Raw genomic sequence first — 26,790 nt, 5'->3', positions numbered from 1 at the left:
GAGAGAAGCGATGAGGTAGGTAAGTGAGGCAGAGCAGGGAGGACCCTATGTTAGAGGGCTGCTGGGGCGTGGAAGCTGAGAGCTGGGAGGACTGGGTGCAGGAGGCAGAGCTCCTCAGTTCAGGCTCATTGTGCCAGTGTCCCCATCTGCTCCATGCAGAGTGCAGCAGGGCTAGGAAACACAATCCCTGACCTGAGGCACTTAGGCAGAGCAGCCAGGGCCATAGGAGAGAGAAACACTAGTCCTCGGGTTTGTATAACCCCTGAAAGTTTTGGAGTGCTTTATACTCTGATTTTTTTGGAGAAGGAAACAAACGCAGAGTCTTGGGCAAGATCAAATAAGTGGTATGCTTAGAACTCCGACATGCGTCAATCCTCCAAACATTTCCTTAATGAAAGCGCATTGTAAACAAAAAATATTTTGCCATATTGTTCAATGTTTCTAAGAGTAGAAAGTATACATTTCTTAATATTGTCTAAATTTCAACCAAAAAAATGTAATTTAAATGTGAACCTGGAAAAATTTTTCTATCCAAAAATCACTTTCATATAACTTTCTTGTGTTTTTGCAATTTAGCAACTGTAAACTATTGCTCAGTGAGAATCACTCAACAGTAAAAGTTTGTTCCAGTTATGAAGTGGACACCAAGTTACTTTCTTTGATACATTTACCTGTTAAAGAGTCCTGTGATTATTATTCATTGGGTGACATTGTTGCAAATGGACACAGTCTTAATGGGAGGATTATTAACGTGCTTGCAGCTGTGAAGTCGGTAAGTTGAAATCCCAAGAAGGCCAACTGCAGTTTGACAGGAGAGTTGCTGTCACTTGATTTGTGTTTGGGATGGAGTGGTCATAATCGGCTGGGGTAGTTTTTCTTCTGTATCTTGGTAGTATGTTGAATTAAGAAAACAGTAACCCTTCTCATTAAGGGAAATTTTATCTGTGGATGAATAGTAAAATAAAATTGTATTTGAATGCCCACTCTGCTCATAAATGATCTGCTAACTATAGAAGAGCTTTTTATACTTCGCTTAAACAAAGATGTAAATGGAAAGCGTAAGCTTATTGACTTGAAATTCTCCATGATCTTCCTTGAAGGGCATAGTTGAATATAAGTTAAGGGATCAGTTCTCTGCCTTTGTGCTTAGAGCTGCCCAGAAACCGGAGAGGGAGTGTGAATACACCCTGCCCTGCTGTAGGGGCTCTATGGTCTAATTGGTGGAGTGCGACCAGGCTGGTGAGGTACAGGGGAGAATGGCACTCCGTGGGGTACCCAGGGGGTGGTGTTCCCTTCTGGTGCATCCGGGAGGTGGAGGTTGCATTGAGCCAAGATCACATCATTGCACTCCATCCTGGGCAACAAGAGCAAAACTCCATCTCAAAAAAAAAAATGTAGTCAGAATTGTCTTCAACCCGGAATGAATATAGTGATATAAGCAGGAAACTCTGGCAGCTTTCATGTGTCACGTCATTTCATATGCCTTTTGTCTCCCTTTTGGCTTTCAGCCCTCTTACATTTCCTTTTCTTCACACTTTTATTAACCTGTGGTCTCTTCTTCTCACCTCCACTGTCTTTTCACTTTAAAACTCCTTTTAATGAAGTGTTCTTCACCTCCCCAACCCCAGATGTTAGGCTGACCTCTCAGCCTCTGGCTGTCCTTTCCAGGTCCCTTTCTCTTAGCAGCACAGATGCAGTGGTGGCAGTGTTGGGGGGGTGGCCAGTGACTATCGATGCTGGGCCTGCTGCTGTTCCCACATGAGAAACCACTGGGTGGAGAGAAGGGTCCTAGGTTCAACTCCACCTTTTTTTTTTTTTCACTTCCTTTAATGAGCAAGAACATCTCCACTTCTTTGATTCTCTCACCCCACAATGGACAGAATTGAACAGTGTCAGTTTCCTGCATATCCCGCATGTGGCTCTCACCATGGTAGCTCTGGGAAGAAGGCAAGGATGCATCCTATATTAGTTTGTTTCCTGTGGATACTTCTTATACCACAGATATGTTGTGTTTTATGTTCACTAAGAAGATGGAGATGCTGCCAGGCACACTGGTTCACGCCTGTAATCCCAGCACTTTGGGAGGCCGAGGTGGGCAGATCACCTGAGGTCAGGAGTTCGAGACCAGCCTGGCCAACATGGTGAAACCCTATCTCTACTAAAACTACCAAAAATTAGCCAGGCATAATCCCAGCCACTCAGGAGACTGAGACAGGAGAATTGCTTGAACCTGGGAGGTGGAAGTTGCAGTAAGGCAGAATTGCATCGTTACATTTCAGCCTGGGAGCAAAGCTCTGTCTCAAAAAAAAAAAAAAAAAAAAGATGGGGATGCTGAGCCCCAGAGAGGATGAGTCCATTCAGTCACATGAACTCCATGCTGGGCTCCATGAGCCGTGGGAATACACAGGTGCTGGAAACCCTCCCTGCCCTGGAGGACTCCATATAGATACCCCAGGGGGGCCTGTCATGGAGCCTTGTTGTGACATGTTGAAAAGACTTTCAGTATCTACTTTACGCACCTGTCTTTCTGTCTTTCTTCAAAGTGTTGTGTGACTCAACTTCAGCTATGGACACGTGGTTTAGAGATAGAAGAGGCTTTAAAATCATCACTATCTATTACTGGTTCTTGGTATTTTAGTATTTCTGATTTGGTGTTTAAAAGGTGAACATTTGAGTATTTTCTTTTTTTTTTTTTTTTTTGAGACGGAGTTTCGCTCTTGTTACCCAGGCTGGAGTGCAATGGCGCGATCTCGGCTCACCGCAACCTCCGCCTCCTGGGTTCAGGCAATTCTTCCTGCCTCAGCCTCCTGAGTAGCTGGGATTACAGGCACGCGCCACCGTGCCCAGCTAATTTTTATTTTTAGTAGAGATGGGGTTTCACCAGGTTGACCAGGATGGTCTCGATCTCTTGACCTCGTGATCCACCCGCCTCGGCCTCCGAGTATTTTCATCAACATATACTTAAGTACTTCTACATATAGGTGAAGGGTAATGGTTTCTTTTCATTTCTAAGGTTGGAGAGCCAAAATACTTTACAACTTCAGACCGGAGAAAAGGCCAGCGGTGTGAAGTTAGACTCTATGATGAAACAGAATCTTCTTTTGCAATGACATGGTAACCACCCACGTCTCTTCCAAACTGTGAAATCCCTATTGGTATCACTGGGACATTTTCATTTTATCAAAAAGGTGATGGATTTCATATCCAGAGGGTAATGATAGGAGATGAATGATACTTTTAAAAATCAACCTTACTCTTGAATGTTGAGTTGTTTTGGACACCAGCTTAAAATGAGGTCTTTAGATGGCATAGAATTGCTTAGGACTCTACTGTAACCAGTTTTATTATTGAATTCTGTTTTATAGTGAATCGTGTTTTATTAGGTCCCATGGAACAAGCAAGACTTTCCCTCCATGCTTCCTGGGAAGAATACTGGAGCAGGGCAGGGCACAGGGAATGTGGGGCAGGGTGGGGGCTGCTGAACCCTGAAGCACTGCCAGGTACAACAAGGCATTGTCTAGACCCCTGATGCCTGTGTACTAAAGGAAATGATCTGAAAAGTGCCTTCAACCCATCAAGACCCCTCAGCAAGTTATCTGCTAATGGGCCCTTACCTTCGTGGTCTGAAAGTGTGACTTTAAAGTCTTTAGGCTTTAGTTCTAAGTAGCCTGGAGTGATTAAGTGTTGGGAAAATAAATTGGCAAAGCAGAGTATTACTAGAGAAGAGTGTGTGTTAAAGGAATGATCTCTCATGGAGATGTTAAATTCTCCATAGGAGGGACAAGTGAAAACTGGCATCCTTAAGACCAAGAGGTCTTTGACCACCTTGGGGATGGCTCACCCCAGCCACTGAAAATTTGTTTTTGTTGTTGTTGTAAATAATATGTCACTATCAGTTTTTTCTAGTGTATTCAATTTGTATTACTTCTTTTTAAACAAATGCAGTTGGGATAATGAATCCATTCTACTTGCACAGTGCTGGATGCCACGAGAAACAGGTATTATTATCCAGTGATTGTGTTCAATATTTGTCAGTTTATAACCTGCCGTGTAATAATTTTAAATGACTTTTTCCCCAAACAGTAATATTTGCCTCGGATGTAAGAATAAGTTTTGACAAATTTCGAAACTGCATGACAGCAACTGTAATCTCAAAAACCATTATTACAACTAATCCAGGTAAAAAGCTTTCTGAAACCTTTTTATCCCTTTGGAAATGACTGGACACAGTTCAGTATTTATACAGTATATTTAAGACTGAAAATTCAGCCTGGATTTAATTCATATTAGAAGTGCAGATTGCTTTATATAACTTTAAAAAAAACTTAGAATGAACTTTGATATCTTTACTAAAGAAATGTGAGGCCAGGCCAGGCCTGGTGGCTCACGCTCATAATCCCAGCACTTTGGGAGGCCGAGGCGGGCAGATCATGAGGTCAGGAGATAGAAACCGTCCTGACCAACATGGTGAAACCCCATTTCTACAAAAATACAAAAATTAGCTGGGCATGGTGGCGGTCACCTGTAATCCCAGCTACTCAGGAGACTGAGGCAGGAGAATTGCTTGAACCCAGGACATGGAGGCTGCAGTGAGCTGAAATCACACCATTGCATTCCAGCCTGGTGACAAAGCAAGACACCAACTCAAAAAAAAAGAAAGAAAGAAAGAAAGGTGAAAAACCAGATTAATTTTTAAAGTATAATCCATTGTGATAATTTTTGAGGGATCATGCTTATTGCTTAGATGACCTAAATTATTGACTATTTAAAAAGTAAATTCAGTTTTGCTACATTCAAATAACTTTTACTGCTAGGACATAACACACACACACATACACAGTATTCTGTGTAGTATCATTAACTCATAACTGCACATTAAATGCCCAGATGATACCCTGAAGTGGTTGTTAAAGAAGTTACAGTTTACTAAAGCATGAAATCAAGGGAACCAGATCGGGGAGATGAGGGGTTAGTGCCTGTGAGCATTCCCAGGGTGCTTTAGAGTACAGATATAACCGTCAACCCAGTACTGCCAAAGAAATGGAGTAATCTTTTTCCATCTCAAGAAGCTGTGAGTATAATTTAAAGCATACAGTCCATTTAAAGCATGCAGTCACTCTGCTGGTCTGTGACAAAGCATCAGCAGTGACAGAATTATAAATAAAGCAATGTATGCTTGTGACCAAATGTATGCTTTTGACAGGATTTTTAAAAGAGAATTACTGTGAGGAATGGTGTAAAATAACAAGACTCTGGTTTTGATGTGAGTACTCTGAATGTTGCACACCCTTCCCATGGGTGTTGTCTCCTTGAAGGCAGCACCACGGTAGGTGATGTGCATGCCCTGAATTGTTCTTCACAGAACTGTTACTGAGCACCTGCTGTGTGCTGGTTGATGTTCTGGGGTCCATCAACAAAATGGACAAATATTTCCACCCTCATGGAGCTTACACTCCAGCAGGGAGAGATGGAGAATAAATAATGAAGATAATATGTTCGTGAATTATGATTTTTTTTTTTGAGATGGAATTTTGTTCTTGTTGCCCAGGCTAGAGTGCAATGGCGCAATCTCAGCTCACTGCAACTTTCGCCTCCCAGATTCAAGTGATTCTCCTGCCTCAGCCTCCCGAGTAGCTAGGATTACAGGCATATGCCACCATGCCCGGCTAATTTTGCATTTTTAGTGGAGACAGGGTTTCTCCATGTTGGTCAGGCTGGTCTCAAACTCCCGAACTCAGGTGATCCGCCCACCTCGGCCTCCCAAAGTACTAAGATTACAGGCGTGAGCCAACGTGCCTGGCCGAATTATGAAATATTTAAGGAGAACAGGTGGAATAGAATCAGGAGGACCTAGAGAGCCACAGTATGTGTGATATTCCACAAGGTGGTTCAGGCGTGCTGCATAGGAGGGTGACATTTGAGCAAAGACTTGATGAGGAGGCTAAAGGGTTAACCGAGGGAAAGCCCTGTGCCTACCTGTGGGAGGAACAGCCAGGGTCTGGTGTTGCTGGAGCAGATGGCACTTGGGGGAGAGGGGCAAGAGCATTCTGAAAAGAGATAGAGGCACCCATGAAGAAGGCCTCACAGGCTGTTAGAGTGCCCTGGCTTCCACTCTGGACGGTGTAGCAGGTTGGGTTTGGAGCAAAGCAGTGACAGCATCTCACTCAGTTCTGAGAGGATAACTCTGACTGCTTTGTTGGAAATTGATGGTGACACACGATAGTCTATTATTAACACTTAGGACAACAGCACTCTACTCTTCAATTTTTTTCTTTCTTGGAGGGAAGTACTATGGTTTATTATTAGACATAATTTATTAATAAAAATAGTTTATTTATTTATTTATTTTTTGAGATGGAGTCTTGCTCTGTCCTCCAGGCTGGAGTGCAATGCCACAATCTTGGCTCACTGCAACCTCCACCTCCTGGGTTCAAGCAATTCTCCTGCTTCAGCCTCCCAGCTTGCTGGGAGTACAGGTGCCCGCTACCATGCCCAGCTTATTTTTATGTTTTTAGTAGAGACAGGGTTTCACTATATTGGCCAGGCTTGTCTTGAACTCCTGGGCTCAGATGATCCTCCTGCCTCGGCCTCCCAGAGTTCTGGGATTACAGGCGAGAGCCACTGCACCTGGCCTATCATTCTTTTTTTTAGATGAAGTCTCGCTCTGTCGCCCGGGCTGGAATGCAGTGGCACAATCTCAGCTCACTGCAACCTCCACGATTCTCCAGCTTCAGCCTCCTGAGTAGCCGGGACTATAGGCACATCCCACCACATCCGGCTAATTTTTTGTATTTTTAGTAGAGACGGGGTTTCACCCTGTTAACCTAGATGGTCTCAACCTCCTGACCTCGTGATCCATCTGCCTTGGTCTCCCAAAGTGCTGAGATTATAGGCATGAGCCACTGTGCCCAGCCTGGGCTATTATTATTACATTTAGTAACACGAGTGATAGTAAAATCTTCATCCTCTAAGGGTAAGTGTGAGCTGGAAAAGTTTCTAAAAGATAGATGGATTTGTCTGATGGAAAAGATGATTAAGCTTGACAGTACAATGTTATAGAAAACTCAAGATCTAATTAATGAGACGTATTTTAGGATGTGCATTTGGCTCTGATGACAGATTCAAAGAAAAACGTCAAAGTATTTTGAGCAACAATCAACATTATTAGAAAAGATGCCTTCTTTCTCAAGGAGACACTTTTTTTTTTTTTTTTTTTTTTTTGATGGAGTCTTGCTCTATCGCCCAGCCTGGAGTGCAGTTGGCATGATCTTGGCTCACTGCAATCTCCACCTCCCAGGTTCAAGTGATTCCCCTGCTTCAGCCTCCCATGTAGCTGGGACTACAGGCATGCACCACCATGCCTGGCTAATTTTTTGTATTTACCATGTTGGCAGGGATGGTCTCGACTTCCTGACCTCATGATCCACCCGCTTCAGACTCCCAAAGTGCTGGGATTACAGGCATGAGCCACTGCACCCAGCCAGGAGACACATTTTTAAAATTTATTGACTTTTTAATTGACAAAAAATGGAATCTATTTATTTTATACAATAAGTTGTTTTGAAATATGTATACATTAGGGGGCCGGGCACGGTGGCTCACGCCTATAATCCCAGCACTTTGGGAGGCCAAGGCGGGTGGATCACAAGGTCAAGAGATCTAGACCATCCTGGGCAACAAGGTGAAACCCCGTCTCTACTAAAAAAATACAAAAATTAGCTGGGCATGGTGGCGCACACTTGTAGTCCCAGCTACTCGGGAGGCTGAGACAGGAGAATTGCTTGAACCCAGGAGGCGGAGGTTGCGGTGAGCCGAGATCGCGCCATTGCACTCCAGCCTGGGTAAGAAGAGCAAAACTCTGTCTCAAAAAAAAAAAAGAAATATGTATACATTGAAGAATGGCTAAATCAAGCTAATTAACATATGCACTACTTCACATACTTATAATTTTTTTGTGGTGAGAACACTTAAAATCTGTTCTCTGAGTACTTTTCAAGAATATAATATGTTATTATTCATAGCCACCACGTTGGAAAGCAGATCTAGATCTCTTGGATTTATTCTATCAAGGAAACAAATTTAAAGGAAAATACTCGTAACGATGCGTGAATTTGTGTGCTAGTTTATATCACCTTTACTTTTTTTTTTTTAATTTTACTTTAAGTTCTAGGTTACTTGTGCAGAACATGCAGGTTTGTTACATAGGTACACATGTGCCATGGCGGTTTGCTGTACCTATCAATCCATCATCTAGGTTTCAAGCCCCACATGCATTAGCTATTTGTCTTGATGCTCTCCCTCGCCTTGCCCCCCACCCCCCGACAAGCCCCAGCATGTGTTGTTTCCCTCCCTGTGTCCATGTTATTTCATTGTTCAGCTCCCACTTAAGAGTGAGAACATGCAGTGTTTGGTTTTCTTTTCCTGTGTTGGTTTGCTGAGGATGATGGCTTCCAGCTTCATCCATGTTCTTGCAAAGGACATGAGCTTATTCCTTTTTATATCTGCATTGTATTCATGGTGTGTATGTGTACCACATTTTCTTTATCCAGTCTACCATTGAGGGGCATTTGGGTTCCATGCCTTTGCTATTGTAAATAGTTATATTAGCTTTACTTTTAATTTCCTGTGTTACACCTGCCTTATAGAAATTAAGAAGCTCTAAATGGCTTGTGTTTATCCTAGGATGTCAAGATTCCTTTGTTTCTTTCTCTGCCCTGAGAGTACTTATCAGATAGGGAGGGCACAATTCCTGCCTTTCTCCAACAGTCAGGATAACCCTATTGTCAGTGAGGACCTGCGTGCTGGTACTCACCAATCCCTGCCAACCCCCATCACAGGAAGCTGGTTGGTTGGGTTTCTGTGGCTTTGCCCTAGCAAGTGCTCCTATATGAAGTGCAGTAATTCGTGGTGCACATCTCTCCATGTTAACAGAGTTCTACATTCATTCATTCACCCATGAATTTATAAATATTTTATAATGCCTTTTACTTGCCAAGTATTGAGACAATATACATTTCTGGAACAAGGAAAGAGATGAGTGCTGGTCAGAAGGATGTAAGGGTAGTCATCGTGTGGGATACTGCCTGCTGGTGACAATTTGGCAACCTAGTTCTGAGAAAAAAACAGGTATAATGAGACTTGTATTCCGGGAGCAAGGAGGAAGAAATGCTCAATCTTCCTGGGGAAGATAGGAAAGTACAGACATTGTCGTAGAATATTCAAGTCAGTCTAGAGTACTTAACATTCACATGCCAGAGGCTGGGGGCCTGGGGGTCCAAGGACATCATGCGGGAGTTCTTTCCAAACTCACATTCCTGCCTCTGGCACAGCACCTCCAACTCTTGAGCACACTCGTGTCCCAACGTGAGGAGTAAGGGTGTTTATAGAGCCTATTTTATGTATTTCAATTGCCTTTTGAAATATTTTTTTCTGATGAGTAAAGAAATACATATAAAATTCAGAAAAAATATATAAAAACATAAACAAGGAAAACAAAGATCAACTACAATTCCACTGTCTAGAAAGAATCATTTTTTATATATATTCTTCCAGATAATTTTGTGTTTATATTGTAGATTTTTTTTAATTAAAAGGGTATTCAACCACATAGGTTAGTAAGCTGCTCTTTCACTAACCTATGTGGTTGATGTAACGTGGTGTACATCCTCTCCATGTTAACAGAATTCTACATTACATTGTTAGTGGCCACATAATAATTCTATTAGATCGTATTCTTACATGTCTTCACTTTTTACTGTTAAAATGATTTTGGATCATTTACAGTGATTTGAAAGATAATCAGTTTGCTTTTTACTTATTATGCATTTTCAATTTAAGATACACCAGAAGCTAACATTCTACTGAATTTTATAAGAGAAAATAAAGAAACAAATGTTCTGGATGATGAAATTGACAGTTATTTCAAAGAATCCATAAATTGTAAGTGACCCTTTAAGTATATTGGATTTTTTTTTAAGACTGAAATTGGGCCTGTAAAGATTTGTTTGATATGGTACAAGATACTACATTCATTTTCTATAACTACTGTATTTCACCTTTTCAAAAGGTAGTTTAAAATAGTGGGCATCTTTTTCTTTTCTTTTTTTTTTTTTGAGACAGAGTCTTTCTCTGTTGCCCAAACTGGAGTGCAGTGGCACAGTCTTGGCTCACTGCAACCTCTGCCTCCCGAGTTCAAGTGATTCTCCTGCCTCAGCTTTCCAAGTAGCTGGGGTTACAGGCACCCGCCACCATGCCCAGCTAATTTTTGTATTTTTAGTAGAGACAGGGTTTTGCCGTGTTGGCCAGGCTGGTCTTGACTCTTGACCTCAGCTGATCTGCCTGCCTTGACCTCCCAAAGTGCTGGGATTATAGATATGAGCCACGGTGCCTGGCCCAAAAATAGTTTTTTGTTTGTTTGTTTGTTTGGTTTTTGTTTTTGAGATGGAGTCTCGCTCTGTCACCCAAGCTGGAGTGCAGTGGCGCGATCTCTGCTCACTGCAGCCTCTGCCTACTGGGTTCCAGTGATTCTCCTGCCTCAGCCTCCTGGATAGCTGGGATTATAGGCGCACACCACCACACCAGGCAAATTTTTGTATTTTTAGTAGAGACAGCGTTTACCATGTTGGCCAGTCTGGTCTCAAATCCTCACCTCAGGTGATCCACCCAATTTGGTCTTCCAGAGTGCTGGGATTACAGGCATGAGCCACTGCACACAGCCCAAAAATAGTTTTTAAGCATTCCTTTTTCTTTTATTTTACTGTGGGAACTTTGATAGTTAAATTCACCCAGATTTATAAAAATAAAACTAATTGTTTTATCTTTTTTTTTTTTTTTGAGATGGGGTCTCACTCTATTGCTCAGGCTGGAGTGCAGTGATGCAATGGCATCTTACTGCAGCTTCAAACTCCTGGGCTCAAGTGATCCTCCCACCTCAGCCTCTGGAGTACTGGGAACCACAGGCGCACACCACTGTGCTGGACTAATTTTTTGTATTCTTGGTAGAAACTGAGTTTCGCCAGGTTGCTCAGGCTGGTCTCAAACTCCTGAGCCCAAGCGATTTGCTCGCCTCAGCCTCCCAAAGTCCTGGGATTACAGATGTGAGCCACGGTGCCTGGCCTTTTTTATCTTTTAAAATGCTCATTACTCCCATGAAAACCTCATATGTAGAAATTGATTACATATTTTAGAGTAAAACTATAATCATGTTTTCTTTAGAACTTTTATATTTCATTAAAAATTAAAATGCTCAGAATTTTAAAAGTAGGCTGGGTGCAGTAACTCACGCCTATAATCCCAGCACTTTGGGAGGCTGAGGTGAGTGGATCATTTGAGCCCAGGAGTTCATGAGACCAGCCTGGCCAACGTGGCTATACCCTGTCTCTACTAAAAACACACAAATTAGCCGGGCATCATGGGATATGCCTGTAGTTCCAGCTACTCGGGAGGCTGAGGCAGGAGAATCTCTTGAACCTGGGAGGCAGAGGTTGCAGTGAGCTGAGATCATGCTACTGCACTCCAGCCTGGGTGGCAGAGCGAGACTCCATCTCAAAGAAAATATGAAAGAAACAGGCCGGGCGCAGTGGCTGACGCCTGTAATCCCAGCACTTTGGGAGGCTGAGGCGGGAGAATCGCCTGAGGTCAGGAGTTCATGACCAGCCTGACCAACATAGTGAAACCCCGTCTCAGGAAAAAAAAAAAAAAAAAGAAAGAAACAAAGTACGGAATGCTTGACAGAACATGGTGGCTCACGCCTATAATCCCAACACTTTGGGAGACTGAGGTGGATGGATCACTTGAGGTCAGGAATTTGAGGCTAGCCTGGCTAACATGGTGAAACCCCGTCTCTACTAAAAATACAAAAAATGAGCCAGATGTGGTAGCAGGCACCTGTAGTCCCAGCTACTCTGGAGGCTGAGGCAGGAGAATTGCTTGAACCTGGTGGGTGGAGGTTGCAGTGAGCCAAGATTGTGCCATTGCACTCCAGCCTGGGCAACAGAGTGAGACTGTCTCAAAAAAAAGAAAAAAGAAACACGATACAGAATGCAACAAACAGTCCCAAATAAACAGTTATTTGGTTAACATATTTTAATCTTTTTTTTGTGCATATACACTAATAGAAGGATAAAGACAAAAATATTATAGATAAATAGATATATATCACCATCCGTTTATTGAAGAAAATTAAATTTCATGTACTAGACATCAACAATAGAAAAGAAACCAATGACGTGCTGAAGGAACCAGATAACTTCTGATAAAAGTTTTCTTACCCAAGTAATACTCGTTCTTGGAAGATTCTTCTAAGATAAAGAAAAATAAAAATGAATAGTAGGTTATTGTTTTTAGTTTCGTAAAGTTTCTTTTTGTTATTGCTTCACATCCTCACCAATGTTTGTGTTATTAGTCTTTTAAATGTTTAGTGTAATTCTACTCTTGTTTAATTTGCATTTTTCTGATGATTAATGAGGCCAGTATGTGTATTGGCCATTTTGATAACTTTTTTTGTGATGTACCTTTAAAAGTCTCTTCCTCATTTAAAAAATTGAGTCCCTGTTTTTTCTAATTGATTTTTAAGAATTCTTTAGATAATTCTGGATGAGTCCTTTGTCTCATTGTAGACTGCTAGCATCTCCCATTCTGTGGCTTGCCTTTTCACTTTTTTAATGGTGTCTTTTGATGACCAGAAATTCTTCATTTTAATGAAGACTAATTTCATTTCCCTTTTTTTTGCTTATTTTTTGCTTTTATGTGCATTTACATAATCCGTTTTTATATAGTCAACATAGTAATTTTTCTGTTACTTAAGCTACTGCATGTTCTCATTTAACTTAATAGCTTTCCATTAGGATATAATCCTTTAAATTCTTAGAATATATACAGAACTATAATACTTCTTTTATTTTTAGTAAGTACAATAGTTGATGTCTATACAGTTGAACAGTTAAAGGCAAAAGCTTTGAAGAATGAAGGAAAAGCTGATCCTTTCTATGGCATCCTTTATGCCTACATTTCTACACTGAACATTGATGATGAAACTACAAAAGTGGTTCGAAGTAGATGGTAAGGATCCACGTTATTTTAACATTCATTTTTGTAAGAAATAATTATTGTTAATAAATTTTAAGCTCTCTAAAAGTTAAAGCTGTTTGTTGACATAACCGGGGTTATGCATTTGAGATAAATGTATAAACAAATAAACCATACTGAAAAGTTTCCATAGAAAACTAGATTAAAATATTATAATTGCCTTTTAAAATAAAATATAATCTGTATTTCTGCAATTCTAACAAAAAAGATATAATATTGGGATAGGAACTAGGAAGACAAATTTGTCTAGTGATTTGGCAGAAAACTATTTTAGCTGCTATGCTCTATAGCAATGTAGTGACAGTATTTAAAAAAAAATTATTTTTTCTCGGGCACCGTGGCTCACACCTGTAATCCCAGAACTTTGGGAAGCTGAGATGGGCAGAATGCCTGAGCTCAGGAGTTCGCAACCAGCCTGGGCAACACAGTGAAACCCCATCTCTACTAAAAATACAAAAAATTAGCCAGGTATGGTGGTGCATGCCTGTAGTCCCAGCTACTCGGGAGGCTGAGGCAGGAGAATTGCTTGAAACCAGAAAACGGAAGTTGCAGTGAGCCAGGAGCGCACCCCTGCACTCCAGCCTGGTGATAGAGCAAGACTCTGTCTCAAAAAAAAAAAAAAAAAAAAAAAAAACATAAAAAATTAACCAGGCATGGTGGCGTGCGCCTGTAGTCCCAGCTACTTGGGAGGCTGAGGCAGGAGAATTGCTTGAACCCAGGAGGTGGAGGTTGCAGTGAGCCAAGATTGCGTCATTGCACTCCAGCCTGGGCAACAAGAGCTAAACTGTCTCAAAAAAGAAAAAAAAAAAAAAGAAAGTAAACTCCAGTAGATTTAATACTCTTAACTAAAAGACGTTTGGCAAGAAATGTTTAATATTATTAGGAAAGTCTCCCTATGGATTTTTATAATTGAAATTTTTGTTCAGATAATCCTAGATTCACATGGAGGTATAAGAGAGATCCCAGCTGGGCATGGTGGCTTATGCCTGCAATCTCAGCACTTTGGGAGGTCGAGGCAGGTGAATCACAAGGTCAAGAGATTGAGGCCAGCCTGGCCAATATGGTGACACCCCATCTCTACTAAACATACAAAAATTAGCTGAGCGTGGTGGTGGGCGCCTGTAGTCCCAGCTGCTTGGGAGGCTGAGGCAGTAGAATCACTTGAACCCGGGAGGTGGAGATTGCATTGAGCTGAGATCATGCTATTGCACTCCGGCCTGGCGACAGAGCGAGACTCCATCCTAAAGAAAAAGAAAAAAGAAAAGAGAGATCCCCTGTGCCCTTTGTCCCATTTCCCCCAGGGATACCATTTTGTAAGTGATAGTACCATGCCACAGCCAGAATATTGACACCATTCAGTCCACTGGTCTTATTCAAATTCCTCCAGGTTCACATGCAGTCAGTCGTGTGTGTTCTAATTAGTTTTATCACACTTGTAGGTTTGTGTGTCTAGAGCCACAGTCAAGATACTGACCTCTGGATTTTTAAAACATTTTATGATGTGGTATTAAAGTTGAAAAAACTAATGTGTAGGGTGCTCTGTAGGGTCTTGTGTTCATTTTTTGAAAAATGACTTTCAAAAATTAAAAAAAATTTTCCCTGTGCATTTATTACTATCTGAGGAAAAGCATCTAAAATTTGCTAAACCAAGTGATCCGTGGCCAGAGGAGAAACCACTATCTTTAGTTTATTTCCTCTATTTGAGAAACTTGAATTAGGATCCCTATTCATAATTGGTGAAGTCAGGCTTGCTTCAGAACTATTGAATAGCATAAACCACTGAAAGAGAGGCAAGTGTATCACCAGCAGTGTTAGTAGCATCTGGGTGCCACCTGGTCAGCTTTGCAGGCCTTTCTATATTTGTAGAGAAGACCCTGTGCAGGACCATCCAGTGAGCAGCTGTTGAATTCGTGCTTTCCAGGCACAAGACACAGTTCCTGCCCTCAAACTCCCAGTCAGTGAGGAGAAAATAAGGAGCTGATGCGACAGTACGAGTCATTCCTGAGGCATGCGCTCTGCTGCTGTTCCAGGAGGGAAAGCGTGCCGGCTGGGATGTAGGACGGGAGGGCTCCAGCAGGGAAATAAGGCTGGGCTGGACCTTGAGGGCTTGGCGGAACCCGCAGAGGGAAGGAAGAAGGGAGGGCAGAGAGAGGACTGGTGTACGAAGTTTCAGATGAATCCTGAGAATCGCTGCATAGAAAGTGTGTTTTACTGTTTTTTATAACTGTCTTGTACTCCACACAGCACTGAACACTCAGTAAGTTTTCCACACACTGACTTAGAGTTTTTAGTGGTAATTCTTTTTCTGCTAAAGATGAAGTTTGTCGCTTAGAGCCACCACATTTTATCATTGTCTGTTTCTTTCAGTTCCAGTTGTGGTTTTATTGTAAATGAAGCATCTAACATGTGCACAACTTGCAACAAAAACTCCTTGGACTTTAAATCTGTCTTTGTCAGTTTTGAAATGCTGATCGATCTGACTGATCACACAGGTACCCTTCATTCCTGTAGTCTCACAGGAAGTGTTGCTGAGGAGACTTTGGGCTGCACGGTAAATAGCAAAAAGGAAGAAATGTTTAGAATATTTCCAAAGTGAATGCTTTTCCCCAAAAAATATAGGTTGTTTTGTCAAACATTTGATAGAAATTAATTCACTAATAAACAGGTCTGGGAAAAAATCATCTTGCTTTAAACACACATTGCTTTAATGAACAAATGTTACATATTTTATGTTAAAATCCTAGCTAATATTTACTGTTATGATAATGACTGAGGCCATTAGGCTAAATGGAGAAATAAACATGACGGTTTAGGGCTGGGCGCAGTGGCTCATGCCTATAAAACACCCAGCGCTTTGGGAGATCAAGGAGGGTGGATCACTTGAGGTCAGGAGTTTGAGACCAGCCTGGCCAATATGGCGAAACCCTGTTTCTACTAAAAATACAAAAATTAGCCAGGCATGGTGATGCACACTTGTAATCCCAGCTACTCAGGAGGCTGGGGCACAAGAATCACTTGAACTCAGGATGTGGAAGTTGCAGTGAGCCAAGATCACGCCACTGCACTCCAGCCTGAGTGACAGAGCAAGACTCTGTCTCAAAAAACAACAGGCAGGGTGCAACAGTGCATGCCTATAATCCCAGCACTTTGGGAGGCCAAGGTGGGTGGATCACCTGAGGTCAGGAGTTTGTGACTGGTCTGACCAACATGATAAAACCCTGTCTCTATTAAAAAAAAAAAAAAAGGCCAGGCGTGGTGGCTCACACCTGTAATCCCAGCACTTTGGGAGGCTAAGGCAGGTGGATCACGAGGTCAGGAGTTCAAGACCAGCCTGGCCAAGGTGGTGAAACCCTGTCTCTACTAAAAATACAAAAATTAGCCAGGCATGGTGGTGCGCACCTGTAATCCCAGCTACTTGGGAGGCTGAGGCAGAGAGCTACTTGAACCCAGGAGGTGGAGGTTGCAGTGAGCCGAGATTGCACCACTGCACTCCAGCCTGGGAGACGGAGAGAGACTCTGAAAAAGCAACAACAACAAAAAACAAAACATAACATTTTATTTATTTATTTTTATTCATTTTTTTGAAATGAGGTTTCACCATGTTAGCCAACCTGGTCTCGACCTCCTGACTTCAGGTGATCTGCCCGCCTCGGCCTCCCAAAGTGCTGGGATTACAGTGTGAGCCACCGTGCCCAGCCCAAACATGACGTTTTATATAGTCAAGTAACAAGGGGTAAAACAACAAGTTGGAAATGTTGATGAGTCATAAGGTGGTTTTTCTGGGAGGATTTGGCTGTGTTTCACCTACCCAGTTATATAAAGTCAACCATAAGTTTTCTCCCTTACTTAGGGATTAGCATGTGCATTTGGCAATAGGCTGTTTTTTATTGTTAAAACCAGCTCATGAAATTTACCATTAGACTTTAGTACCAAATTCTGTTTCCACTTTATTGAGAGGAGTTTTCCTTGCTGAGCTACCTGATCGCCTTTTGAGATTCTGTTTATATAGCCTTTCCTGCCTTATCTTCTCTGTCAAAACAATATATTTGGCTGGGCATGGGGGGTCACACCTGTAATCCTAGCACTTTGGGAGACTGAGACAGGAGGATCGCTTGAGGCCAGGAGTTCAAGATCACCCTGGGCGACGCAGTGAGACCCTGTGTCTACAAAAAATAAAACACAAAAAAATTAGCCAGGCAACAGTATGCATACCTGTAATCCCAGAAATTTGGGATTTTTATAGACCTTTGTTGGTCTATTTTTCTTTTCTTTTTGAAATGGAGTCTCATTCTGTTGCCAGGCTGCAGTGTAGTGGCATGATCCCCGCTCACTGCAACTTCCACCTCCTGGGTTCAAGATTCTTCTGCCTCAGCTTCCCAAGTAGCTGGGACTACAGGCATGCACCACCACGCCCAGCTAAATTTTGTATTTTTTAGTAGAGGCAGGGTTTCACCATGTTGGCCAGGATGGTCTTGATCTCTTGACCTTGTGATCTGCCTGCCTCGGCTTCCCAAAGTGCTGGGATTACAGGCGTGAGTCACCGCACCTGGCCTCTTGGTCTATTTTCTTTGATGTCTTTGGGAACTCCTTTAAACAATATGAAAAAAAAAAAAAAAACCCTGGCTATTTCCTTTGTTTTTAGGGTAGCTGAGTCCTTATGCACATCTGGAACTGAGCATAAAGTAAAATAAACAAGTGCCTCTTTGGCTAGAGTCACAGAAGGCAAAAAAAAAAAAAAAAATTGCCTCTTGCCAAATGCAAAAACAAACGATTGAGCTGTAATTACTGCAAATAAAATTTCATTGCTAATGAGAAAGTTTGTTTCACACCATTGTCAAAATGAATTGTCTGTGTAAACTTCAGATATATTTGTCTCATCTTTTTGTTTAACCAGGTAAATGCATTTCTTGCAATGACAGATGAACAGAAAACAGCATTAAAGTGGCAATTTCTCTTGGAAAGAAGCAAAATTTATTTAAAAGTTAGTGCATTTTATAGTGCCATACTATTCTGTATATTCAAACTATAAGAAAAACCTAGATAAGTTCAGGAATTTATGATTTCTAAGCCCAGTTCCAGATGTGCATAAGGATTCAGTTACCCTAAAAACAAAGGAAATAGCCAGGGTTTCTTTTTTTAATATTATATAAAGGAGTTGCCAAATACATCCAAGAAAATAGACCAACAAAGAAAATATCCTTTAAGGTTAAATCCAAAGCAGGGCAAAGGACTTTAAAATCAGAGCTGCTGGGTGCAATAGTGCATGCCTGTAATCCCAGCTACTTGGTGGGCTGAGGTAGGAGGATTGCCTCAACGCAGGAGTTTGAGGTCAGCGTGGGCAACATAGTGAGACCCCTTCTTGTCCCCCCCAACCCTAAAAGGTCAGACTGGGTTGTCCCCACTCCCACTCACCCTGTGGTGCTGCCCTTCACTTAATGAGGCAGTGTAAGATGCACAGGTACGTGTTTGTGTTGTGGTGCGGAGACAGATTTGGTCTGAATCCTAATCCCACCACACCTCAGCCTGTGAGACCCTGCAGAGGATAATTAACTTTGCTAACCTGCAAAATTCCGTGATCCTCCAACTCTGAAAGGCCACAGCTGCCTCCGAAGGCACTTAACAATACTTCAGTGTGGAAGATCGTAGAGTCTTAGTGTTCAAGGTGTCAGAGGGGGAGAAGTGCAGTGAGACAGACTCCCCTGTTGCAGATGAGAAAAGTGGAACCAAGAAGTGTTGCCACTTGCTCTGGGTCACAGGTGAGACTGGACTCAGCCAGCCTTATTGTTTGACTTCATGCTTCTCAACTCTTTTCTCTTGTAGTCTCCCATAAGTCAATGTGCTCCTGTTTGTGTGGGTTATATCTACTGATATTTGCTATACTGGAACTTAATACTGAAAAAATTTTAAAATATTCTAGAGCATACATTCCAATTGTGTCAGACTAATGGTATCATGGAGCCTCTAGAAAACATCGTGTGCTGATGAGAGAATTAGTATTATGATGAAATTAGCTTTCATCTCATGGACACCCTGCAGGAGCATTTGTGAATGCTGCCTCTCCTCCATCTCAGCCTTATAAGCAGCTTTTCCTATTTTCCATGGCTACCAGCTCATAGGAGTAATTTCCGGACATGGAGTCTTCATGGCCTTACCAGTATTTCTAGGACCTCGGCTTGAGGCCTCTTCATTACCAGGCCAAAGGAATAAAAGTTGCAGTAAGATGCTGCATCACTTCAACAGTTAGCATGGACCCTTAGAGACTGTCACAAGTCAGGGCAAGCTGAAGTCCTTGACCAACTGTATGCTTTCCCTCTAGATAGGAGGCACCACTTGTTAATGAATCTGATCAATTTAAGTTCATGGGAACTTTAAGAGTTTCGATTTTAAATTTGTTTCAATACAACAATGAATCAAGTCAAAGGATACTAGACTTTCCCAGAGAATGTGTTTAACAGATGTTCCTGGTGGCTTTCACAAATACTCACAATTACGGACAAGCTGCTTGGTGCATTAGGTAACACAGTATTTTACAAATAAAAAGACATAAAATCCGAAACCAAAATCCAGAAACCCTGACTCATACAAAAATACTATAACACATGTTGAAGATATAACTCATTAATTAATGAAGGAATCAGTAACATGTCGGGGGAGAAAAGATTCAAATGCAAATTGGAAGGATAGATCCATAGGCAGGCAATGCAGATGCTGAGTGGGTTTGCTTGTAGATGCACCACTGGACTCTTCTACAGGGCAGAGCCAATGCATCTTCACTCAGACACACTTCATGGGGATTCCATGAGCAGGATCATGCGAGTCACTATCAGCTTTCTACAACCTAGTTTTAAAACAGCTCAGTCCATGCAATGGGAGGTGCAGCCCTGTAGAATCAGACAGCTCTGAAGGTGTTCCAGCCAATGCCACCACCACAACATTCCATTGAAAGGGTACCCACCTAGTGCCCATTTAAAGTCTTTCACAATTTTCCGTCACATTGGTACATTTTTTTCCTCAGTCTTGAAATTAAAGTGGTTGATACCTCCTTCCACTCTATGTTAAATAACATGTTGGTTAAAGTGCTATATAAATTGTAAAAAATGAGACTATTATTAGTAAGTTATATCATCATATTCCTGTAATCTCACAGATTGAGTCCCTGCTACAGCTTGAAGTCTATCACAGTTGGTAGTTTGAATACATATTAAGCCCTTTTAGACTTTATTTATTTATTTATTTATTTTTTGAGACAGAGTCGCTCTGCTTGCTCTGTCACCCAGGCTGGAGTGTGTGATGTGATCCCAGCCCACTGCAGTCTCAACCTCCCCAGGCTCAAGTAATCCTCCTGCCTCAGCCCCCGAGTAGCTGGGACCAAACTTGTGCACCACCACGCCTGTCTAATTTTTATATTTTTAGTAGAGACAGGGTTTGACTTTGTTGGCCAGGCCGGTCTTGAACTTCTGGCCTTAAGCGATCTGCCTGCCTTGACCTCCCACAGTGCTGGGATTATAGGCGTGAGCCACCGCATCCAGCCCTGCATTACGCTTTTAATCTCAATTTTCCTATATGAGAGAAATAGCATGAAAAGTGACATAAATTTTTACCAAATCAGTTGGAAGCCAGGCCTGTAAATTATCAACCATAGTCTGAGACTGGGACTCTTCCCGTCATCTTAAAACTTCAATGGAAGTTTGTATTAGTATCTGTAAACAAAACTTTCATTGCAGTTCTCTATTTGTGATCATTGATTTTCACCTTTATATACAAGGGGATTTTTTAAACTAAACTTTTGTCTCTTTCTCTGTTTCTCCCTGCAGTTTGTTGTATCGCACAGAGCAAGGAGTGGATTGAAAATTAGTGTACTATCATGCAAGCTTGCAGATCCCACTGAGGCGAGCAGAAACTTGTCTGGATAAAAACATGTTTAAAACAGTCTATCATTTTAAACTCTGGAAAAGTATAAGAGTTTTAACTCCCTTTAAAATGGAATAATAATTTGAAAATTATGGGGAAATTTTGTTTTGTTTACATGTGACTAACATGTTTCTAGAAACTGTTATGGTGGAGCTGGTCTGGGGCGAGTCTGAAGGCCTCTCTCATCTGACCTCCTTTCCTATAAGGCCTCCTGCTGGCTTTGCCTTGTCTCCTCCCAAGTTGGAAAATGTTTACATGAATTAATAAACATTTAGTCTTCTACAGATGTGAATTATTTATTTTCTTAAGCCAGTTTATTCTTTGTCTTGGTTCCCTGGAAAAAGAGTAGGACCTCTAAAGACGAACTTCTGAGAGCTGGGTAGTGGCTTGTCATCTGACAGGATGAGGGCAAGGGGCTCTCGGCACCAAGTGGGAAAAGCCAAAGTTGTGGGCAATTCTGTGCAACTGCTTTGAGCACCTGGAGCTTTTCTAGCCTCTGGTCTTCTCTGGTGACACACTGGATTGCCCAGTGCTTGTGGAGGCTTGCTGGCTCAGGGCTGACATGACTGAATCTGAATCAACTGGGAGGAGACCAACTTCAAAAGTTTCATGAGCGTGCCCAAGTCTCAGAACTCTGAGGGGGACCTACTCAGGACGTGAGGACGACAGCTGCCGTTCTATCTCCATTTTCTTTGCAGCACCCACAAAGTAGACTGCTCAACTCCACGCTATTGAGAGTCACTTGCTTCAGGGCACTGACTCCAGACTGTGAAGACCCAGTGCTAAGGTCAGTGTAGACCCACTGCCTGGGAGGTTTGGCCTGGTACTTTAGAAGGCTACGCGTCATCCACCACAGGATTGACGAAAAGGAAAATGTGAGTATATGAAGCTGTTTCCTAAGGCTGGTGTTGGGACATAGACTATCTTGTCAGTAATGTTTTATCTGGCTTTTACCACGTGCAGCCATAGAGGAAGGATGCAGGTTCACCCCTAGGTATCCAAATTGTGGTAACAAACAAGGTAATGAACAACTTGACCTAGTTGTGCAGAACAGGCCTTCCATCCTCTCTTGGGTAGAAGTTGGGGGTTGTGAAGCAACGTGAATGGGGAGGATGGACAGAGAAGGAAGGATGAAGAGCCATGGAGGGCCAGGCAGGAGAGGAGAGAAGTGAGGATGCCATGGCTGGCACTGGCTTGGCTCCCACTGTTGGTTGAGCAACAGTGGCTGTGGTGCCCCCTCCACTGAGCCCTGTGTCTAGGAGCTTAGGAGATGCCACCTAATTTTAGGTTAATTTTTTAAAAATTTGTAGAGACAGGGATCTTGCCATTTTGCTCAGGATGGTCTTCAATTCCTGGGCTCAAGTGATCCACCTGCCTCAGGCTCCCAAATTGTTGGGATTGCAGGCATAAGCCACTGCACTCAGCCTAAGTCAGCAATTTTATTTGCCCTCATATTTGCTAATATTTTTGTTGTATGAATTCTGCTTTTTTTGTCTTCTGAGACGAGGTTTCACTATATTGTCCAGTACGGTCTCAAACACCTGGGCTCAAGTGATCCTCCCGTCTTAGCCTCCCAAAGAGCTAGGATTACAGGTGCACATGACTGAGCACAGCTGTTCTGCTTTTATAACCTGAATATTTTTCCTACTATATAATTAAACTTATATTTTTAAGAAAAAGAGTAAAATAATTAAATGAAGGTTTTAGCGTATTTGAATTAAGTGTGTTGAAAGGTAATATAAAACTATCTTGAAAACAGATACTGTACCAACAGTTACGCCAAAGATGTGCCAAGTAGTCTTAGAAAAAAAATGAATATAAACATATATATGTCAGCTTTCCTATGAAAGAAAAGCAAATTAAAATGACTATAGCCATGATACCCAGCATTGGCTAGAGTGTCCGAGTACAGGTGTTCCTAAACACTCTTGTCAAATGCAACATGGCATTTTTTCCTCTGCAATTTGGCAAAAAGTGTCAAAATTTCAAAGCACAAACCATTTCATTGACTTCACTTCTAAGACTTCCCTAAGGAAACAAACAAGTGCCAGTGATGTAGAGTAGTGGCCCCAACTTTTGTGGCACCTAGGACTAGTTTTGTGGAAGGCAATTTTTCCACAGATTGCGGAGAGGGGGCGACGGTTTCAGGATGGAAATGTTCCACCTCAGATCCAGGCATCAGATTCTTAGAAGGAATGCGCAACCTAGAGCCCTTGCCTGCATAGTTTACAATAGGGTTCACGCTTCTCTGAGAATCTAATGCCATCACTGATCTGACAGGAGACAGAGCTCAGGCAGTAATGCTCACTCGCCTCCTGCTTTGCGGCCCGGTTCCTAACAGGCCACAGGCTGGTGGTGGTCGGTGACCTGGAGGTTGGGGACCTTTGATGTAGAGTATATGGAAGATGCTCCTCGCATCATTTCCCTTTTTCTTTCTTTTTTTGAAATGGAGTCTCATTCTGTCACTCAGGCTGGACTGAAATGGTGTGATCTCAGCTCACTGTAACCTCTGCCTCCTGGGTTCAAGCAATTCTGCCTCAGCCTCCTGAGTAGCTGGGACTACAGGCGTCCACCAACATGCCCGGATAACTTTTGTATTTTTAGTAGAGATGGGGTTTCACCATATTGGCCAGGTTGGTCTCAAACTTCTGACCTTGTGATCCACACACCTTGACCTCCCAGAGTGCTGGAATTACAGGTGTGAGTCACTGCGCCTGGCCACATTGTTTCTAATAGCAGAGCATCTGAAACCTGTGCAACCTATAGGGGATGCCCCACATAGAACTCTTCACTTGCTGAAGTCCCTCAGCTTCTATGAGGGTCAGAAAATTACCTGACACGGCTATGGAAGAGGCAGGGAAAGCATATTCTGGTGCCAACACACTCCTTGATCCAGAGCTTCCCTTGGGTTCACCAGCTGACTGAAGCTGGTGTCCAGCTCGGAGACCACTTTCTTCCTTGGAGTTTGCCCATCACTGCCCTTTCTGCTTCACTGCGCTTCTCCTGAGAGCTCTCCTTCAGCAAATCATGGGAACAAGAATGTGCTTCTGGGGTACATGATCCAAGATACACCATTAAAAAGGGTTATGTATACCTATATTCACTGACCTGAAAATATGTTCATAATATATTATGCAGATGTGTAATACTCATTTTTTATAAAAGCCCAATGAACATGTTTTAAAAACACAACAGATGTCAAGGCATAGTCTGTGCAGACTAATATATTGTGGAATTATTATTTTTTTTTTTAGATGGAGTTTCACTCTTCTTGCCCAGGCTGGAGTACAGTGGTGGGATCTTGGCTTACCGCAACCTCTGCCTCCCGGGTTCAAGTGATTCTCCTGCCTCAGCCTCCTGAGTAGCTAGGATTTACAGGCATGTGCCACCATGCCCTGCTAATCTTTTTTTTTTTTAGTAGAGATGGGGTTTCTCCATGTTGGTCAAACTCCCAACCTCAGATGATCTGCCCACCTCAGCCTCCCAAAGTGCTGGGATTACAGGCATGAACCGTTGCGCCTGGCTGAAATTTTCATAAGTGTGATAATGGTCTCTTTTTTTTTTTTGACAGAGTCTCGCTCTGTCGCCCAGGCTGGAATGCAGTGGCATGATTTTGGCTCACTGCAACCTCTGCCTCCCGGGTTCGAGCAGTTCTCTGCCTCAGCCTCCGGAGTAGCTGGGATTACAGGCGCCCACCATCACGCCCAGCTAATTTTTTTTTAAAGGTGGGGTTTCACCATGTTGGCCAGGCTGGTCTTGAACTCCCGACCTCAAGTGATCCACCCACCTCAGCCTCCCAACGTGCTAGGATTACAGGCATGAGCCACCACACCCGGCCAGTCTCATATCTATGTAGGTGAATATCCTGATTCTTAGATCTATGCTGAAAGGGCAGAGTGTTTCTGCAGTTACCATCCCAACATATTTCCAAAATAATGCTGTGTGTGTGTGTGTGTGTGTATGTATGTATATATATATATATATATATATATATATATATATATATATATGTAGAGATAGAGAAAGAGGTGCATGTGTATATATGCACACGTGGGGGGAGAAAGGGAGAGACACAGGACCAGAGGATATAGTGAATATTAATACTTGTTGAATCTATTAAAGGGTATATGGAGTTCACTGTATTAGTCTTTCAACTTTTTCATAGGTTTAAATGTATTCAAAATAAGTGCAAAAATATCTTTTGAATGCTGAGATTATGATTTTAGCAACATCAAGAATTATTGGACTTGGTGTCTCTGTTTTTGATTCTTGTATCTAAGGGTTTTGTGTGCCTACACCTGCAATGCTGGTGTTGATGTTTGTGACAAAGCTTGTTCTACCACTGTGGTGAACACTGACCCCAGGGGCACAGTACTCAGTGCTGGCTTGTGCCACCTACTAGGGCTGCATGTGAACAGTGCTCCTACTTTATACCTTTGGCTTTAATAGTCTGTCAACTTGGTAGATGTATCTCAGCTGAACCTTGTACCTGCTAGCTAGACTAATAATACACTTTCAGTATGAGCAAACCCTTTGGTCCAACTCTTCCACTTATTGGGAACCTAGCCAAAGGAAATAACAGCTCATGTGCTGATACTAGCAAATCATTAGAAACAATCTCTTTAGCAGCATTACCTAAAAACAAAAAAAGAAAAAAAAGAGACAATCTCAAGGTCCAAAAATGGGAGGCCTGTCTTCCGAATCATGCAGTCCATCAAAATCATACTACAGAAATGTGTCAGCTAACAAGGAAAAAGAGGGTAACAATGTACAGTGGAATAAGCAAGTTAGCAAATTGCATGGTACAGCCAGGCACGGTAGCTCAAGCCTGAAATCCCAGCACTTTGGGAGGCTGAGGCGGGTGGATCACCTGAGGTCAGGAGTTTGAGACCAAGCTGACCAACATGGTGAAACTCCATCTCTACTAAAAATACAAAATTTGCCGGGTGTGGTGGCACGTGCCCATAATCCCAGCTACTTGGGAGGCTGAGGCAGGAGAATCACTTGAACCCGGGAGGCAGAGGTTGCAGTGAGCTGAGATCATGCCACTGTACTCCAGCCTAGGCAACAAGAATGAAATTACATTTAAAAAAAACAAATTGCCGGGCGCGGTGGCTCACGCCTGTAATCCCAGCACTTTGGGAGGCCAAGGCGGGTGGATCATGAGGTCAAGAGATGGAGACCATCCTGGTCAACATGGTGAAACCCCGTCTCTACTAAAAATACAAAAAATTAGCTGGGCATGGTGGCGCGTGCCTGTAATCCCAGCTACTCAGGAGGCTGAGGCAGAATTGCCTGAACCCAGGAGGCAGAGGTTGCGGTGAGCCGAGATCGCGCCATTGCACTCCAGCCTGGGTACCAAGAGCGAAACTCCATCTCAAAAAAAACCAAAAAAACAAATTAAGAAAATTATGTGATATGAGCAAACTCTATTTAAAAAATTACAATTATATCCACAGATCTGGAAGAACTTGCACTAAGTGCTTAACTTCGGCTATCTCTGGGTAGATGAAATTTTTGTTTTGTTCTAATCGATAATCTCTATTTTCTGACTCTTCTGTAATTACATGCATTGCCAAGCAATGAAAAAAGAAAGAATAGTAAAAGATAAAAGTAGTTAAGATAGCATCATATTTAATAAAGGAATCAAATTATGGTACTTCCTCATACTAAATTATAATTTAAGCATGGAGTTGTAGCATACATAAATGTTTGATTCTTCTTATATATCTGCTTACAAGATGCAGCCCACTTTGTGGTCAAGACTTCAGGTCTGGTCTTGGGAGAGCTGGG

The 26,790-nt window shown here is 42.3% G+C and overlaps 1 protein-coding gene across 5 annotated transcripts in view; it reads left to right on the top strand.

Moving 5' to 3' along the window:
• Positions 1-21,283, top strand: part of MEIOB (meiosis specific with OB-fold) — a 38,105-nt gene extending 16,822 nt beyond the window's left edge. Inside the window, exons 6-14 of one of the 5 annotated variants that reach the window (XM_064362307.1) lie at positions 577-772; positions 3,014-3,114; positions 3,946-3,998; positions 4,084-4,179; positions 9,838-9,939; positions 12,933-13,059; positions 15,454-15,637; positions 17,981-18,067; positions 20,901-21,283. In XM_064362307.1, coding sequence (XP_064218377.1) covers positions 577-772; positions 3,014-3,114; positions 3,946-3,998; positions 4,084-4,179; positions 9,838-9,939; positions 12,933-13,059; positions 15,454-15,637; positions 17,981-18,067; positions 20,901-20,999 — 1,045 coding nt within the window. In that variant the 3' untranslated portion in view covers positions 21,000-21,283. Of the gene's footprint in view, positions 1-576; positions 773-3,013; positions 3,115-3,945; positions 3,999-4,083; positions 4,180-9,837; positions 9,940-12,905; positions 13,060-15,453; positions 15,638-17,980; positions 18,068-20,900 lie in introns of those variants that run through there. The other 4 variants (XM_064362305.1, XM_064362308.1, XM_064362309.1 and 1 more) reach the window with 4 other exon arrangements.
• The last annotated feature ends 5,507 nt before the right edge of the window (positions 21,284-26,790 follow it).

The sequence above is a fragment of the Aotus nancymaae genome, unplaced genomic scaffold (assembly GCF_030222135.1).
Source record: "Aotus nancymaae isolate 86718 unplaced genomic scaffold, 86718_ANA_hifiasm-v0.15.2.pri h1tg000049l, whole genome shotgun sequence".
Taxonomy (NCBI): domain Eukaryota; kingdom Metazoa; phylum Chordata; class Mammalia; order Primates; family Aotidae; genus Aotus; species Aotus nancymaae.
This window is presented reverse-complemented; position numbering and strand designations above follow the sequence as displayed.